The sequence below is a fragment of the Pecten maximus genome, chromosome 13 (assembly GCF_902652985.1).
Source record: "Pecten maximus chromosome 13, xPecMax1.1, whole genome shotgun sequence".
NCBI lineage: Eukaryota > Metazoa > Mollusca > Bivalvia > Pectinida > Pectinidae > Pecten > Pecten maximus.
Window position 1 is genome coordinate 22,252,059 of NC_047027.1, and position 19,477 is coordinate 22,271,535.

A 19,477-nucleotide genomic window follows, 5' to 3' on the forward strand; every position below is an offset into this window, starting at 1 on the left:
AATCGAATAAGTAATGAGAAAATCGAATAAGTAATGAGAGAATCGAATAAGTAATGGGGGTATTGAACAAGTAATAATGTATGGATAAGGAATGGAATGGTGGAATGTGCATTGGGGATACTTATTAATTCGTTTTGAACCATTTAAAGTGTTAATTAGTAAAGAGAAATCGAATAAGTAATGAGAAAATCGAATAAGTAATGAAGGAATCGAATAAGTAATGGGGGAATTGAAGAAGTAATATGGTATGGATAAGGAATGAAATGGTCGACTGGATGATGGGAATGCTGCATAATTAGTTTTGAACCATTTAAGATGTTAATTATTAAAGAGAAATCGAATAAGTAATGAAGGAATCGAATAAGTAATGGGGGAATTGAAGAAGAAATTATAGGCATGGATAAGGAATGAAATGGTCGACTGTATGATGGGAATGCTTAATAATTAGTTTTGAACCATTTAAAGTGTTAATTAGTAAAGAGAAATCGAATAAGTAATGAAGGAATCGAATAAGTAATGAGAGAATCGAATAAGTAATGAAGGAATTTAATCAGTAATATGGTATCGATAAGGAATGAAATGGTCGGCCGGATGATGGGAATGCTTAATAATTAGTTTTGAACCATTTAAAGTGTTAATTAGTAAAGAGAAATCGAATAAGTAATGAAGGAATCGAATAAGTAATGAGATAATCGAATAAGTAATGAAGGAATTTAATCAGTAATATGGTATGGATAAGGAATGAAATGGTCGACTGGATGATGGGAATGCTTAATAATTAGTTTTGAACCATTTAAAGTATTAGTAAAGAGTAAACGAATAAGTAATGGAATAAGGAATAAGGAATAAGTAATCAACTTCACGGAGGTGAAAATGACACTCATAAATTAATAGAGAAGAGGATTCATTAGCACGAGCAAATGAGAAAAATCCGTAATTAGAGTTACTTCCCGTCCCATATTCTTAATAGCCACGTGCGGTTCGATTGTCCGATCAACAACATGTAAATTTTTTAGTATTTATATCTTAAAAAGTTTGTATTTCACATGTTCACAACTACATTTCCATGATAATTTTTGGATATTTTTCTTTAAGTATTTTTGCCATGGTGGTACAAGCCATCCCATCGGTGTAAGGGTTGTCTTAGGTGGTAATTAGTATTACCGCATTATTCAAGGGAAGTCACTCTAAATTTCTTGCATTTGCGGACATCACAACGAAAACGACAGTCAGAGAAGTGATTATGATTGATCGGTCAGTATATATGGGCACATATTTTATTTGTATAACAAAAGATTTTAATATATGATGTAAAACTCGTTTCGTTTGTAACTTAATATATTTATTTTGAGTTAATAATGACCTAGCCAAAATCAAAGTTGAACGGTATTTTTTTTAAGACATTTGAAAATTTAAGGACAAGAAGCTTATATAATTACTGTAACGGATTGGTCGAGCTGCCTCCGGTACGGGTCACACGCATTTCTCAAGTTATGCAGTGATGATTTCTACCCAAAAAAAGTCTTTCTTTAATGGGATATTTTTGACAGGTGACCGGAATTCGCAGCCAGAAGAATTCCAATAATACCCAAGTAATCGTTGAAAAAATGAAAACTTGAATGTTGATTAACCTTTATATCGATATCATAACGCCATAACCTAAGTTTCCTCAAGACTGCCCCTTTAATGTCTGGGAATGCTCTCTGGCTTTTGTTTAGCAGGGCCGATATCGATTCAGTCCAGTACGTACTACTGTAAATGATAATGGCAAAATTGTTACACTCAGATAAAATACCAGTATAATCAGGAGTACCCCAAGGAGTGAAGAAGAAGAAGTGAACAGAAAATATGATGTAGGCACTAAAGTACCCTGTGGGTGATTCAAATGTTTCTGGTTTTATTTCAGCATTTAATATACTGCAAGCTTGTTTTGAAAAGCCGATAAAACAGCAGAAGATTCTGTAGATTAATTGCTGTCTATTGTTGAACGATGCAAAAAAACATGTGCAGCTTCCAAAACTAAACTTCAAATGTTAATTTTCAATTCAAATATTGAATCTTTTAAATAATCGCCCCCCCCCCCCCCCCCCCCCCCAACCCCCCCCCCCCTAAAAACCAAAAACAAGTTTTAAAAACTGTAATTCATGTAAACTGGCATAAGGGGGCTTACTCCTATACATATATCATACAATTATGGCCCTCTGTGTCGGGATATATCCAGAATTATGGGACATATCCCGACACAGAGGGTCATAATAGTTTTATTATACCGAAAAAAAACACAATAAATTGCCTTGCTGTCCAATATCGCTGTTATTTCTACTTCTGTTGATCGGCCAAATCGTGATGACACTGCCATTTCAAAAGCCTGTGTTGTTGTTTGTGTTTTTGGAACCAGACGACAACAAACGCAAAAGAGCTCCACTGCCCGACTTCCGATGCAGGCGCGTTCGATGACGAAGGGTTATTCATCGGGCGGAGGGGTTATACACCGGGGTATAATACTCTGCTGCCATGGTTACATGGTTATTCGACGGGTTATACCCCGGCGACGGCATTTGTCGGGGGATATTCGATTTATAAAATGTCAGGTGATACGTTTTCGTCCAATGAAAAGAATTCTAACAAAAGTGAGGTATAATAATAGGTCTTATTACACCTGATTACATTGGCGGATTTTATGACACATATGACAGCCTGTCAAAAGTTTCCTGTCGTGTTTATTATAAACCTCTAATATTATTGGAGTAAAGGGGGGAAAGGATGAGTAACTGTTGGAGTTGAGTCAATTTTAGAGGGGTCGGGATGACCATGAGTAACTGTTGGAGTTGAGTCAATTTTAGAGGGGTCGGGATGAGTAACTGTTGGAGTTGAGTTAATTTTAGAGGGGTCAGGATCAGTAACTGTAAGAGTTGAGTCAATTTTAGAGGGGACGGGATGACCATGAGTAACTGTTGGAGTTGAGTCGATTTTAGAGGGGTCGGGATGAGTAACTGTTGGAGTTGAGTCAATTTTAGAGGGGTCAGGATCAGTAACTGTAAGAGTTGAGTCAATTTTAGAGGGGACGGGATGACCATGAGTAACTGTTGGAGTTTAGTCAATTTTAGAGGGGTCGGGATGAGTAACTTGGAGAATGTTGAATCAATTTTAGAGGGGTCGGGATGAGTAACTGTAAGAGTTGAGTCAATTTTAGAGGGGACGGGATGACCATGAGTAACTGTTGGAGTTGAGTCAATTTTAGAGGGGTCGGGATGAGTAACTTGGAGAATGTTGAGTCAATTTTAGAGGGGTCGGGATGAGTAACTGTTAGAGTTGAGTCAATTTTAGAGGGGGCAGGATGACCATGAGTAACTGTTGAAGTTGAGTCAATTTTAGAGGGGTCGGGATGAGTAACTGTTGGAGTTGAGTCAATTTTAGAGGGGTCGGGATGAGTAACTTGGAGAATGTTGAGTCAATTTTAGAGGGGCAGGATGATCATGAGTAACTGTTGGAGTTGAGTCAAATTTAGAGGGGTAAGGGTGAGTAACTGTAAGAGTTGAGTCAATTTTAGAGGGGTGGGGCGAGTAACTTTTGGAGTTGAGTCAATTTTAGAGTTGTCAGGATGAGTAACTGTTAAAGAGTTCAGTCAATACAAAAATAATACCAGTTTATGCAACATTACACTACCAAGCAAGTAGATTTCTACACACTTTACAGATGATGATGCACATTTTAGTCAGAAAAACAACTCAAATATCATTAATATTTAAATGCACATCAACAAATCAGTTTAAAAAGAGAGATGAAGAGAAAAGTTGATCAGTCTTTTAGGTAGTTGACAATACAAATCACCCAAAATAATTAAAATGCCCGGGAAGCCTGAGGTTTTCAGGGATTGGGGAAAGCCCCCCAGTAGGGTGGTGTCAGGCTTTCACACATATAAACACAAAATAAATATGTAATAGTTATTAATTTGGCATTGGTATTGTACGTGTTATTTCAATATTAATGCTTATACAACGTTAACGGAAATTGTCAATAAAAAATAGCACTATGCAGGACAAAGATTTCAGAGGGGCTTAATCAGGAAGGATACGCATCATACGGCATATGCCCAGGTAATACATAAATTATATATCCAAAAAAAAGGGTGTAATAACAGTAAACACGCTAATTCTGTATCAAAATCTGAAACCATAGATCGTCTCTAAGACTTTCAGATTTTGTACAATGGAGTACTGTACATGTGTTATATGGTCATTTTATGAAACATTGCAAAAATATGACATATCTTGACAATATTTAATTTATCTTAAATAAACACAAATTACCTTGTTTGCTTTGCTTAGATCTTCAGGGAATTTTTATGCTTCTGTCTGTCCATAATTTTTATTTGTAGAAATTACATTTTGAATGAACAAAATTCTTTTGAAATCAGAATCGTACAATATGGACAATATACATCAGAATCAATTTCACAGTCAATTAGTAAGGTATACATACTCTTTAATCTATGATGATAATGAATCTCATTGATTAATAATTTGGAGTTTTATATACCGGGTACCTCTATATATCACAGCATTGCTGTCTCAAAGAAATTCACAAACTGGCCTTTAGCAACCAGCCAATGTCTTTCTCAATTCCCTTTTGGGCATTGCATACAGACAGAGCTGCCATTTCTTAGCTAACAGCTTACACATGACATTTCTTGCACTGCCTTATATAGCTATCACGTACTCATCTACAGCTGAGTCAACATGAGGCTATAATGTATAGATGCAGAGAACCTTTTCTTTTGAAATTCAATATAAATTTGTTCTGATGTTTGGCAGAATTCATGTTAATTTATTAATAATTTGTACTTGTTTTTAAATTTGCAATTTACATGATTTTTATTTAAAGGAACAAACATGCAATGAAGTTAATGTCTTGCTGAAAGGATTCATCAGGAAAGAAAATGTTCACATCTGCTGCGAAAACACTGCTGAAAAACCACATTCGCCATGCGGACACCCACAACAGGGTAAAATATATATGTCCGCTTGTTCATGATGCTGGTAATACTGTTTACATATGTAACCCTGGTAAATACTAGCCGCAATATGCCACTCGGCTAGAGAGATCTTCTCTTTAGCTCGATCGGTTGAGCATAAGACTAGTAAGCCAGAGGTCCCTGGTTCGATCTCTAGTGGAGGCAGTGATTTAGATTAAATTTAATCAAGCACTCTGTAACACATAGATGAATAATTTATACGATACTCCCCCAGATCAAACTATATATTGTATATATATCAGCCTAAAAAATGAAACAATGTTTTGCTAACATGTCAGAAAAGATGCGAGTGGAGATTTTTTTATTTTAGATTTTACAAAGGTTTACATTATATATATACACAAGGCATCTAGAGTTTCATCATCCTTCCTTGAAAATTGCCCAAATAAAAACTTCAGGGTGTAAGTCTGATGAAGGTGTCAATGTAGTTACCGAAATGTCAAACTCTTAAATATACATGTATATCATATTGGTTGTGTCATATAACTTCTTAATAATTTATCAAGCACTGAAAAGATGTATTGGAGATTTTCACAAAGGATTTGTAATCTGGTGAATTGTAACCAAGATTGCTTGACATGAGAAAATAACCAAACTTTGATTCCCTTAGATGGTGGAGGAGTCGGAGATGTGGGCATGTCACGGCAAACTTTCGAAGATAGACAATCACAGAGATACTACAGATAAACGCAGAACGAGAGAAGAACGTACAAACTCTAGGTATGACAAGCGAGGACAATCCAATCCGTTTACAGGTCGGAATGACAGCCAAGCTTCCTTCTTGTATGACCGGCGGGATGAATCGGAATCCCCTGAAGATCGAGGAGGTGCTTACATGGACAGACAAGAATCAGAAAGAACAGTGTCCAGGAAAGAATGGAAAGCTAGCCAGGATCTTAAAACAGGAATTGACAGGTAGCTATATATTTATGTAATACATACAAATGTGTAAAAAATTAAAATATTTCAAAAATGATTAAAAAAATCCTATTTCAATTATAAATTATTGATGAATCATACTGAAAACATAAAATTTACTCTTGAGAATAGGTTTCTTCCCAAAGCAAGACAAAGTGGCCCTATAAAAATTAATGAGAAAAACAAACAAGAAATATCTTTAGAAAAGATAAACGGCATAGTGGTGGTTATAATGTAAAACTACTGGTGAAATAAGTTAACGAACTACATTGTAATTAATAAATGCGCAGTTTCAGCACGGATAACAAAATTATATCAGTTTGAATCATTTTTGGTGATAATAAGACTGCAAATGTGTCATTTGAATAGATGCATCCACTTATTCAGCTTGCATTCAATTTAAAAGGGACATCACGGTAAAAACGTTGCAATTTTCACTGAATGTACGCGTTTTGTTCCTTTCCAGTTATGTTTCTGTGCTGTCCCAATGTTCACAGTCAATCCCTATGTCCAGCTTGACCACTCGATTTAGTTGGGAATCCCCCTCTAAATTTAGCGCGGAAATTATCTTTAAATCATTACGTGACTGTTTTGAAATCGTGGCAGCACAAACACACGATAGTTTACAAGGCGATATATATATTCCATCTGGGTTAGTTGGATAACGATATTATACAGTGGTTTAAATGTTAAATAACATGTTCTGTATATATTACGGCACACATATTAAATAAGTGTAAACATTGTTCATATAGTATAGTGACAGTAGTGATGTACTGGTACAGACTGTATAAATATTACCGAGTTTGTGGAACTATTACAGAGTTTGTGGAAATCTTATAGAGTTTGTGGAAATCTTACCGAGTTTGTGTAAATATTACCGAGATTGTCATGACCTACTATCAAACAATCAAGCAGAATAAGAGCGGCGTCCGTATTACTGCTGTTTTCATGTTTGAACTGTTACAGTCTATTGTACTGCTTCCCAAGTTTAATTCTAGGATTGTGTTTTACCCATTTTCCTATTATTCTCTTCATTGAGGAAGCTGTTATCGTTTTCAACCGCAGTCGATTCACATTGGAAACCATTTTTGTTTCCATGTGTTTTAGTTTGTTGTGCAAATGCGTTTATCGTATGTCACAAAATTTTTGCATATATATTCAGATTGTTCGATAACCTTTTAATAATTGATAATTGATGTTTTTATGTACATAGGCCTACATCATCAAATTCGAATGGTTATTGTTCAGAAGGTTATTTTTTTTTAAAGATATACCCAATAATATGATAAAATATACAAAATAAATACATGTATTGGTTTACCGTGAGGTCCCTTTAACTTTGTTTTGTTTTTAACTGTATATCTGCATTTTGCATTAACCGCTACATTGACCAATCACATACTTCATCTTGACCAGAACGCCACCTGTCGCGTCATATCCGGGGCCAAAACAAAATTAGACGGCTATGCTGAAAAACACAAAATAAATATTGGTTTACAGTGAGGTCCCTTTAACTTTGTTTCGTTTTTAACTGTATATCTGCATTTTGCATGGACCGCTACATTGACCAATCACATACTTAATCTTGACCAGAACGCCACCTGTCGCATCATATCCGGGGCCAAAACAAAATTAGACGGCTATGCCGAAAAATAAAATCAGCACACTCATTAGTCAGAGATGGATTATTACGTGTTATGTACATATATATCATTATGTCATAATCAATTTTTTTAACTAAAGAGTATGATATTAATATCTTTGGTCCAATCCTAAATTGGTGGCAAAACTTGTAAAGTGTTGATCAATTAGCTTCCATTACCCAAGTTATTATTCTGAGATAATATATGTTTTTTCACATGATTCGACATATCTATTCGATTGACCTTTGACCTCTTTGTTGTAGATGGGACCACGGTGGATATGAGAAACAGAATCCAAGCAGAAAGCTGAGGAAGGTTAAAGAAGAAGAGAGGTAGGGAATCAAGTACATTGTATTTGTAGAAGATTTATACATTTAGACAGTCAAACTATCCTTAAAAGAATTATTTTTTTTGGTTGCTGCTATTTAAAAAAAAATACTTGATGGATCTTCATAAATCTTTAGGGCAGGGTCATGGTTCATGTCCCCGTTGTTGAATCATTATTTTAAACTCAATCAGAGGGTTTAAGACTTCCATATCAAATAATTAGCACAATGTATCATATACACTATGTGTTGGTGATCTGAAGATAAAGATTTGAATTTCCTGTCGTAGTTGTACTCGATGAATATTTGTAATATGTGTACAATTCGTATCCATGTATGTAAATACATTGCGATCCAGGTATTCCTATCATCTTATAGACGACTTCCACAATGATCATGTCAGGGTATCGTGCCGACTACCACTGCGACCATTGAAACATTCTTTTTAAGAATGCTGATGTGACGCAGCGGTATAAGCTGCGGATATTTCTGGCTAGGCGATTGGGTGCTGTAGGTCGTGAGTTTGAGGCCCGGTCAGGGCACGAGTCATAAAATTGTCTTCCTGCATCAATTGTGTTACTGTTATATATCAAATAATTAGCACAATGTATATCATGATACAAAATAGCACAATGTATCATATACACTATGTGTTGGTGAATTTCATTTTTAAAAAAATTGTCATAATTACAACAGGTGGGGCCACAGTGGATACAAGATGATGTACCCAGGAGATTTTGACAGCGACACCTCAGACGACCACAGGAAAAAACGAAAGCGAGAACGCAGCAAAAGGTATCCAAGGAATAAATTACTGAAATAAAGCTGAATTCACATATATATAATAAACTGTACTGGAGTACCATAATTAAGATGAACTGTCAAATGTCAATTTAATTATTTATAAATTTGTGTCAACATTTACAGGATCTAGTCATGGTTGTTGACATTGTATAAAAATAAAATGTTTTGGGTACATTTTTATTGATCAAAGTTATAAAATATTGATGGGTTAAAAGGTAGCTTTTAATCTCTGTTTTTTTTTGGAAAATGCAATGATATGTCCGACCAATTTCATTTATGGTTCTTTAAAATAAACATTCAAATGTGAGTTGCAATATTTTATATAAATTACAAACGGTCCATACCAAATGCCTAATGATAGGCTCATTAGCACTAAGATTTTGTAGCAAATAAATTTGTACAAGGTCATCCTTGATATTTCATGGGTTTTATTCACTTTTTCTCTTGACAAACTCCGATATATGTCTTGGCAAAATTGAAGGCCAAATCATTGCTGTCTTTTGGATACAACAAAGACTAATTTGATCCTTTGATGTTCCACACACAAATCTAAATATCACCATTTTGTCTGTTTGAAAGACAGAGTTATCTGTTCTTTTGGGCATGTTTTGATTGCTAGCTCATTAGTTTGCATGAGAATATTATCCAATTCTTGACAAACAAATGATGTAGCATTATATACCTAATTATTTTTCTGATACCAGTTCATTAATGTATATTGTAATTTTTAAGATGTCATATTTTTCCTTATCTTTGACAGAAAAAACAAAAAGTACAAAAAGCGAAAGAAAAAACGAAAGAAGAATAAGGACAGTGAGAAAAAAGCAGAGAAAGAACATAGCGATACAGATCAAGTCAAAACTGAAACAAGTGATCTGAAAAATAACTCTGATCTAATGCTCATGCAAAGATTTAAAAGAGAAATACGTCCGGAGAAACCATCTCAACCTAGAATGAAAATGAGGACTTGGAATAGTGACAGTTCTGCGGACTCTGATGATAATGGAGACCGAAAAATCAAGTCAGGGAAATACAGGAGAAGAAAATCTGAGGGAAACAGATCTGATGAGAGTTCTGTTGATTCTAGTTATGACAGTGACAGTGAAGGAGAGGACAGGTACAGAAAAAGAAAGAAAGTGAAAACACGAAGAAAAACGAAGCGACGTCATGAAAGTGACGTGTTGTCTGATTCAGGAGAAAACTATCCATCAAGTCGGAAAAGGGTTTGCTCAAGTCGGACATCATCGTCCAGTGACTCTACTGAAGAATACTCAGGCCAACTGATGTCGGACAAGCAATACTCCGAAAGGAGATATAGTGAAAATTCTGATTTAACTGGCGATTCAGATTCTAATAGGAAAAGAAAGAACGACACAGATATAGGTTATTCTACTACGAAAAAACATAAAAAGAAGAAAAAGAAACATAGATATAAGTGAAAGTAGCGTGAAATTTGAATAACCTCAGGAATAATTGTAAAAACATTGGTCAGTACAGATAACTAACTGTTTTTGTGTCACTGTATGCTAAAGATGATTTAACAGGGTCAATATTTACTGAAAGCAACAAATACTGCTCATATACATGGCACGAGTTGCAACTGGTCATCTGTACCTGGCAGGGTTTCCCACAAAGTGACAATTATACCAATTTTCTCAGATAATAAGCCCATCCATACCCATTTTTCAGTGAACTGTATAGAATGCTACAAGAAAAATTTCATAAGGGCCTTAAAAAGGTCTTGAGGTCGGTATGACTAGATTTATACACACCATGCCAGTTGTTAGAGATGTACATTGTATTTGCTTATTAGGAAAAATCACATTTTAAGAGAAAATTCTGTACCACAGTTGTGATTATCAATCTGAGGTGGTAGGTTACAGTGCTATCCATATAGCAACATGTAATTTGAAGAATTAAATAAAACATTGACAATTTAAAATAAAATTCAATTAAATATGTGATATTTTGGTAACACAAAGTTTATTTTATGATCAATTTCAACATTCTGATCAAATTTTAAGAAAGTCATATTCTCATAAAATCTTTGCCAATACTATATCGGAAGTGGGGGATGATACCCGGCCCGGTACAGATTATTGTGGTCTGTCGTGTTGGTTCGAATTGTCTGTATTTATCAGAGGTGGAAGAAAACCATTGCTGTCTATAACCAGTGTTTGCAGTTGGTAAATTGCCAGATATTTTTAGTGTCAACAACTGCTGGCACAACTCGTAATGAATAAACAAAAACCAAATTCTGTTGGTAAACAAAATATTTAATGATGTACAAAATTTACATGTTATAAGATAGCGACAATTCAATGTATTTACAGATGTGAAAAATTATAAATAAATTCATTATCTTGTTCAGAACACCCACATTGACTTGGCTTTCAAATGTTATATATATCACAGTACTTGTTTGTTTAAAACACATTCCAAAAGATCCATTTTCCCTTTCAAGCAAAGTAAGTTATTATAAGGAGGAGGCACACTTTCTAAAAATTTATTAGTTATATTTTGCATGGAGTAGTAATACCTCATGTTACAAGGGAGGTAACTCACAATTATATAAATGACTATCTTGCAAGGGGAGGTAAATCATTGTTAAGGGAACGAGACCTATCATGCAATGAGGTTATTTATAAATGCAAGTTACTGATAGAACTCCTTATTTCGCAGAGTGGTCAGTGACTCCTTACAGAGGAAGATAACTCATTTATGTGATTGTACAGATGAAATGGCGGAAGGGAGACAAATTCCTTTTTTCCATACTAATCGACAGAAATGGCAGTCTAATCGTACAAATTTCAAATTCTCTCTATGACTAATGTATGTTTTTATGAAAACATTAACTTGTAGACATTTTCTGTAGAGTGAAGTGTTAAGTTGTCTTGAGCTAACTGGAGTATTTGGAATGTTTCTAATATTCAGGATACACATATACCTTAGATACAGCAAAGGCTTAAATATATCTGAATATTTCTTTATCTTACACTTAACACTTGTACTTTAAATCTTCTGATATTGCATTTCAAGCTTTGTCTTTCAAGTCTATTTCCCTCCAACTAGAGAATTTGTAATGGTATACATCTCTAGTAAAATTTCAACACAGTCTCCAGTCCAGAATTGTTCTCCATTGTCCATTGTCACATTATTAAAATCCACCCTATATCCCACCCACCAATGTTATGCTGTGTTCCGTTACTCAGCTGACGCTTCTTGTTCAGCTTGCTCCGTGGGTGCTTCCTCTTGTTGAGCCGCCTCCTCTGCAACTGGTTCCGTCGCCTCGCCTTCTGTGGGCGCCTCGGGGGCCTCAGTCGTTTCTGCTTGTGTCTCCTCCTTTGGTTCCTCACCTTCCGGCTTTGCCTCACCCTCAGCCTCTGCCTCTTGTTGGGCCTCGCCTGCTTCCTCTGGCTTCGTCTCCTCAGCCTGTTGTTCCCCCTCGGTGCCCTGCTGTTGTTGGGTTTCCCCTTCAGTAGCCTCTGGTGGTTGTTCTATAACAGAGTAAAATTATTCATGAATTTCTTCTGCAAGGCTCTCGTAAATTACAGTAAAAAATACAAATACATGGGATTCTATGACTGCAAGATCATGAAAATATTAAATTTTTGAAGATTTTATGAACTACATAAAGCTCTAGATCTCATAACTAAGAAGATTTTAGCAAAATGTTCACTGTTCAGACATTACATGTATTCAATTATAAGAGTAACATTAAACTTTTAAAGTTTCAATGAACATCATACGACCCTTATTTAGTTTTTATAATTACATGTTGATTTGCCACGAACAATTTAATATATTAGATTCAGAATTAGATATTCTTAATTTTATGATAGTATATACATTGTATGCTACAATACTAAAATGATGTACATTTTTTTCTATAGAAATAGTTTAATGATACAAACTACAATGTTTTTAGAGTAATTGATCATTCAGTACCAAGTTACAACAAATGAATGGTATATGATAATAATTTCTACAATAGTTAAACAGATATCAACTCTGGTTACTTTCATTTTTATCAGATTTTGAATCAAAATTTATCATTAAATCTTCAATAATACTTGATATATTCATTGTGATAATTGTATTATAAAAAAAGGGCTACTAAAATCCAAACAATGATACAGTAACTCTCTTTGTTTAATTGTTTCATATTTCATAATACTTATAGCATCTATTGTTTGCTTGAAATGTACAGGCATTTGTAGTATAAGAATATCTTGTACCTACCGTAGTTAAAAAGATCCTATGCTAGGTATTAGGTATTTTATAATCATTAATTTAAAACTACAAATTCCTTTGTAAAAAATAAAAGACATGTTCTGTTCTCAATACAGATATAACACCCTTTTGTGTTACAAAGGCAGCTTTGTCTATTACACAATAGAGGATTTACAAACAATTAACAAGATAGCAGAAACAAAATCCACATTTAGACTGACAACATACAATCAAATTTCGATTGATATGATAATTGTTCTATAAATAGTTGATTTTACTTATTAATTATAACCTTACTACTTAGTTGTTACTTACAAAATTATTTGAAATTTTGAATGAGTGCATATTGAGATTGTGATCTAAAAGGTTAAATACTGATAAGGAATGATCAGGATAATTCTTGTACAGAATATGTGTGAATGGTGGCTCTCATTCCATGGCCAATGCTGTGTTCCATGTTAATTACCACGGTACATGTATATTGTGCTGCGTTCATATGGTGCTGACCTTATCATATTTTCTAAATGGTTTGTGATCATAGCAGCATTCATGCAGTGTTGAATATATAGTATAGTTATTTTCATAAGTGCATAATCTTCTTTTTTTTCCAGTTCACTAACTACCTTAGTGACATTACTTCTTAAAATTTTTGAACACATTTATAAAAAAATATTTTTCTTGAAAACTAGTACATAATTCATATTTTTTTCTCGTGGATTTTATTTATAAATCTATCAACACTTAATTTCTTCTAATAACTTAATGAAAACTATAACAATGACACTTTTGAAATCAACACAGAAAAGCGTTTCAAATGTTTTATAAAATATTTAGACTGTACTTAAAGAAACAATACCACACAGAAAATCAGGATTTTTTTTTGTTTTTAATCCTGCAAAGAAAATTGAAACTGAAAGGAAAAACAACTATGTACATGCTAATAATTAAACAGAAAAAACGGGCATGCTACTACAACGTCAACTTTTGATACAATATTTAAGCATCAAATCTAGCTCCACAATGCTGAAACTTTCCTCCGAAATGATGAAAATGTAAACACTAAAATAATTGAAACATGCCAAAATGGCAATAATCACAAGCTCAAAAATTCTGACCAGTCGCCTGTTTCTTTTTAAAACTCTTTTTGTGTCTGCAATGATGGTCAGTTTTAGTGGACTAACAAGTTAATAACCAGTTTTTAGGTCGGATAATATGCAAATCAGTAGAGAATTTGATGTGGCCTTTTTAAAACTTTTCGAACATTTTTTCCTCTTTTATATCTTGGTGTTTAAAAATGTCAGAGAGTCAAACATTTTAAATGTCTGATTTTCTGCAATATTTACTTTCAGTCACTGAAATTGATCGGATGAATAGAATGAATATAAAAAATGTCATTGAAAACAAAATGGAGAAGAAAAAAAAAACAAAACATGCTGGCACATTGTGGAACTAGGACAAATGCTGCGTGCTGGACACGCAGTGACCACTGATGCATGAGTGACCACTTAGTGACCATTCCTGTTTACCTGAACATGAGATTGGATGAGTTAGTGATGTCATGTTAGTTTTTAGCCTGGAAAAAAACAAACATTAATGGAGCTAGGGTTTCAAGTCCTACACAATTAATATAATGACCTGATTGAAACACTAATGATTTTTTGTTAAAATATGGCTAGAATATTTCCAAATCCGTTTTGAATGGTACATCAGAATTCAAAAATTAATATTTCTAAATGAAAGAATATTCTCCAGATCTATTTATATATAATTTTTTTTATTATTATTTACTTTTTAAACATCTTTTTATTCAAATTAATCTAGCTGAATGAATTTTATCATCAATTTTTTTCTAAACCAATTTCTGCAGCTTAAGCTATATAAAGCGATAAATCTCGAGCAGGAGAGACTCCATGTGAAAGTTGTGACCGATTAGATAAAACTGTTAAAAGGTAATCCCAGTACAGTACATGACAGAAACTTTGACGAAATTAATTTACAATTTGTTTTTACATGAAAACCCATGTCTCTAAAGTCTATATATACATACATAATAAACATTTCATCAGAGGAAGACACTCGTCAAACCACAACCCTCAATTCTCCAGACCCCAAAACATTGTCTCACCTTGATTTGACCCCTCCTCCTTTGCAGCTTCCTCATCCTCTTCTTCTGTCTGTAGGTGAATAGCCGTCACTTGGCCTGCCTTCCACTTGGGGATTATATTTGCTGACGCCTCCTCGTCCTCAGCTCCTTTGTCTTCTTTCTCCTATAATTTCATAAATCATTTTGTCAAAGTTTCAAAGTGAATTTGTCTAAAGTCAGTCAGTAATTCTACTTGGTACTGAGCAGTCAATGTGGGAGTTATATTTTTTGCTGTAGTAGAGTTAATGCTGGACTCGATTTCAATACGTAGAACAAGGTAAAATGGATCTTATGTGAAATTTTTACATTATGTATGTTTCAATACAATCAAAATAATCCATTATTATAAAATGATAAGAATATCGGCAGTCTTGACATCAGTAACAATGGATTTATGTCAGAAAACAAAACCAAACCTTTTCTTACTACCTAGTTTCAGGGTAAGTATCAATCGTGCTATCTAACCACTACCATATATCACTGATTTCTTATCCATCATGTTGGACCTCTGTCTCCCTGTCATTGACTTGACCTCTGACCCTTCAATAAATTGCTTTACCTCTAACCTCTCCCATATATAACTTGACCTCTTAATAACTATCATGTCAGTATCTTGACCTTTAACCTCTCCTGTCAATGACATGCATATGACCTCTGACTCCCTACAGTACTGTCACCATTTGACTAATGTCTCCTTACCTGTTCCACAGGAATGTACTCTCCATGCTGTTCACATCCAATATCAAACACATATTTCCCCTTGCCCATTGGCTGAAAAAAAAACCCATAAATACATGTGAATTTACATTTTCGCATTATACAGATACCGACTCCACAATATCCTATCTTTATGGTACAATATATGAATTATAAGCCTAATCAAGTTTGATTATATTTAAAGATTTTTTTTCTAGCCTAGATAGGAGTAAGTTGTTTTTTTACAATCAAATCCTAACCTTAATTTCAGGTAAAATTGTTATTGAATCATCTTAATTTTCAAGCATTTTCAATATTTCACAGTAAAATGTATCACTTAATATCTACTATTAGTTTAGTAGTTGAGTTGACACATCATGCATGTCTGAAACAATATTACCACCTGAATGAAAATACATGTTTATCAAATTTCTGCTTCTGTAGGCAATTCCTTATATAGTTCCAGTTACATGTGTTTGAATTTCTCTAATGTACAAATTATAATACATGTACATGTACACATGCATGAAGATAAAAAAATTTTATAATAATGAAAAATTATCATTGACATATAAGATTTCATTCACCTGAGAAATATAATTATACATATTGAATATATATACATTGTACATGTGCCATAACTTGGCATCAGTTTTATATCGGCAACACACACCTTATCATCACGGAATACTCCGACGTATTTATGATTTGTGTGCACCAGTTCGCCATGGCCTTCCCGTTTGCCATTCTGCCACCTTCCGACATATTTTGTGCCTGTTGCGGCGTATGTGTAGGTGCCCTGTCCGTGCCGTACATGGTTTTGCCAGTCACCCTCGTAAATGTCTCCATTAACATAATAATATTTACCAAAACCACATCTCTGGTCATCTACCCAACCACCTGGAATTAAATATTTCATTTTAAAAGAACTGCTACTTAAAAAAAAAAATCCCAAACACTGTTTAGGAATTTTAAGTCAGAGACACAACATTTTCTGTATTAAACAAATAAAACAAGATTTTATTTTGTAAAATAACATTTCATTAAGATAATCATACATTTACATTTTACAGTGAATTAAATAGTTTTAATGAGTTCTAAATATCTTCCTAATTTTCCTAATCTTTAGTTACAGGTATACTATAAAATTACAATTTTATATCAGTTTTAAACTTAATCAAATTTGGAGTTCAGTAAAAGCAAGCAAAATTTAATCTGAGATGACTGTCAAGCTGATTAACCATATCTTGGGATATTTTTTTCCAAATTGTTTGTGAATTTTCACGATTAACAAAGCCAGCAACTTAAATCGTGGGATTTATTACGAAGTTCAGGTTTAAATAGAAATCTTAAGATTTAATTGAAAGAGGAAGAAAAAGAATTCAGAAATGAAAATACTGTTATCATCATTACCTTCATATTTTGAACCATCTGGATATATAAATGTTCCTTGTCCATGTTTTTTGTTCTTTATATATTCACCAATGTATCTGGCACCATTCTTAAACCTGTGTTCAAAACAAAATACAACAAATATTACATGATCAACATGATATTCAAATTCAACTTTAATCACAGTTTTATCAAAGTAGCTTAATGAATACACATTTTGCAGATACATTATAATCCTAAATTGTTGTGAAAGTATTTGTATTCAAAAATACTTGAAATGCAAGAAAACTTTCGCTGCATTCTAAATATTGATTTCTTAAGTGAAAAACTCTGTTACTATAGTTAAGTCAGACATTTGTTAAACTTGGCTTAGGTCAAATCTAATGATAGAATCATCAATGCTTTTATACCTGACCCTCTACATACCTATAAACTCCTTGTCCGTGTCGTTTACCACAATCGTACATGCCCTCATATGTGTCACCATTTGGCAATGTTGCTTTTCCTTGGCCGTGTCTTTCTTCATTTTCGTTACGTCCACCTTCGTATTCCTACAAAATAATTTTACACAACCATTGAAATACTTTTACCAGGGTGACAATTCAGGGTTCAGATAAGACCAAACAATACGGTGGAAGAAATGCACTGCATGAAAAAAAAAAAGATTCATTCCTGCGTTGAATCCAAGATATTGGCCTTTCCTCTACCAGTCTGATAGATCAGATTTACGTCAACATCTCTCCTAGGGATCAAACCTGGAGTCTGGTTTACTTGTCTTATACTCAACTGATCAGGCAGAAGAGAAGATCTCTCTAGCTGTGTGGTATATTGTGGCTGTTTTTTCCAGTCACATATTCCCCGCCTCCCCAGGAGAGAACTTGTCTTAAAGCCACATACTCCCAAAGAAACATATATATATCAATGTTTACATTTTGAGATTTTTTACAGTTTTCGGACTTGACACATACCTAAAAGACTATCGTGAATCAGAAACTGAAAGAAAATGTGTATTTATGAAAGTATTCGGGAATTCCCAAAAATTATAACTGTGACTTCCGGACCAAGTTTCAAGGGTTACTTTAGTACAGTGTTCCTTGTGAAAGTAACACTATCAGTAAAGTCCCTATGTGGGCACCAATGCTACAGAGAGTATGATAAATTTATTTCAATGCCTCTAGTACTACTAGGGATCGAACCCGCGACCCGAGACACTGGCTTACTACTCTTACACGCAACCAATCAAACTTGATAGAAGTTCTCTAAAGTTGAGATAAAAATTGCCGCTAGTATTTATCAAGTAGACTGGGAAGAAAATACAAGTTGAAATATACAATAGGCCTACATGATTAATTCTGGATGACTGCAAGCTGTTGATCCACAAAATTCGCTTTAATTTAACACTTACAGGTGATCACATTTATCATTCATGCTAATTAATATTCCGAACGGGAAAATAAGAAAACAAAATGAGATGATGCTAAGTATTGAGTGTTCATGAAATAGTTGTTGGCAACGACTATCGACTGGTGTTTGTTTACTGTCTGGTTTTAATAGTGGTTTTCTAGTTTTTCCAAGTGCTGATTCAATGTACACGTGTTTTTTTCTGAAAATTAGTCTAGCTTGAACTTTTTTAACCTCTCCTCCTCTTCTTTTTAAATTCAGGGAATAAGAATTGACTTTCTTCCTGAAGAGTTAAACATGGAAGCTAAATCTTTTGAAGCCGAAAATACACGGCCGGATATTTTATGAAGACTGTAAAACAAATTACAAATTTCAACACATACAATTACACCCATTGTGTTTAAAAAAAAGTAACAAATGATTGCATATACAATGCTAGGATATGTACTGATTTCACCTGAACGGTGATTATTTTGTCATTATCGTCATGTCTCCACTGCTAAATCAAACAAACAGCATGTTTCGATCTGCAAGAGCCAAGTTGATTCGAGAAAATATATCATGAAATTTAATTTCAGAAGTGAATCTGAGTTTATACTTACGCCTAAATATGGCCCCTGCTCCTCTTCCATCTCTTCTGATCCGATATCAGACATTTTGTGTTTTTAAAGTGTTAAAACTTCAGACAAATTAGTTCCTATTCTCTATCGACTGCTGTCTGCTACCAACAGTAATGGCGGACGACATCAACAACCGTTGCTGGGATACACGCCACCTGGTGACAGTCACAGAGAGTCAGTCAGTTAGAGTTACCGCCCTTATACCAACAGCAAGATGGAACTTGCTGCAACTCGCAAGACTATTTTTGATCATGTATGCATAT

General features: G+C 34.1%; 2 protein-coding genes across 3 annotated transcripts; one reads left to right on the forward strand and one right to left on the reverse strand.

The window, feature by feature from the left end:
• Positions 1–1,176: 1,176 nt before the first annotated feature.
• On the forward strand, positions 1,177–11,108 carry LOC117340271 (uncharacterized protein NKAPD1-like). Of its 2 annotated transcripts, none has more exons than XM_033902028.1 (6): positions 1,177–1,254; positions 4,885–5,005; positions 5,646–5,950; positions 7,863–7,931; positions 8,622–8,720; positions 9,490–11,108. In XM_033902028.1, exons 2-6 carry the CDS (start codon positions 4,940–4,942, stop codon positions 10,166–10,168), a joined length of 1,218 nt encoding a protein of 405 aa, XP_033757919.1. In that variant the 5' UTR covers positions 1,177–1,254; positions 4,885–4,939; the 3' UTR covers positions 10,169–11,108. The 2 variants fall into 2 exon arrangements, with proteins under 2 accessions (XP_033757919.1, XP_033757920.1); XM_033902029.1 differs by lacking the exon at positions 1,177–1,254 and adding an exon at positions 1,792–1,853.
• LOC117340272 (radial spoke head 1 homolog) lies at positions 10,985–19,340 on the reverse strand. The gene is made up of 7 exons (XM_033902030.1): positions 19,197–19,340; positions 17,620–17,744; positions 17,215–17,309; positions 16,475–16,701; positions 15,805–15,876; positions 15,088–15,229; positions 10,985–12,226 (listed from the first exon to the last, which is right to left on the reverse strand). Exons 1-7 carry the CDS (start codon positions 19,248–19,250, stop codon positions 11,934–11,936), a joined length of 1,008 nt encoding a protein of 335 aa, XP_033757921.1. The 5' UTR covers positions 19,251–19,340; the 3' UTR covers positions 10,985–11,933.
• Positions 19,341–19,477: the final 137 nt, after the last annotated feature.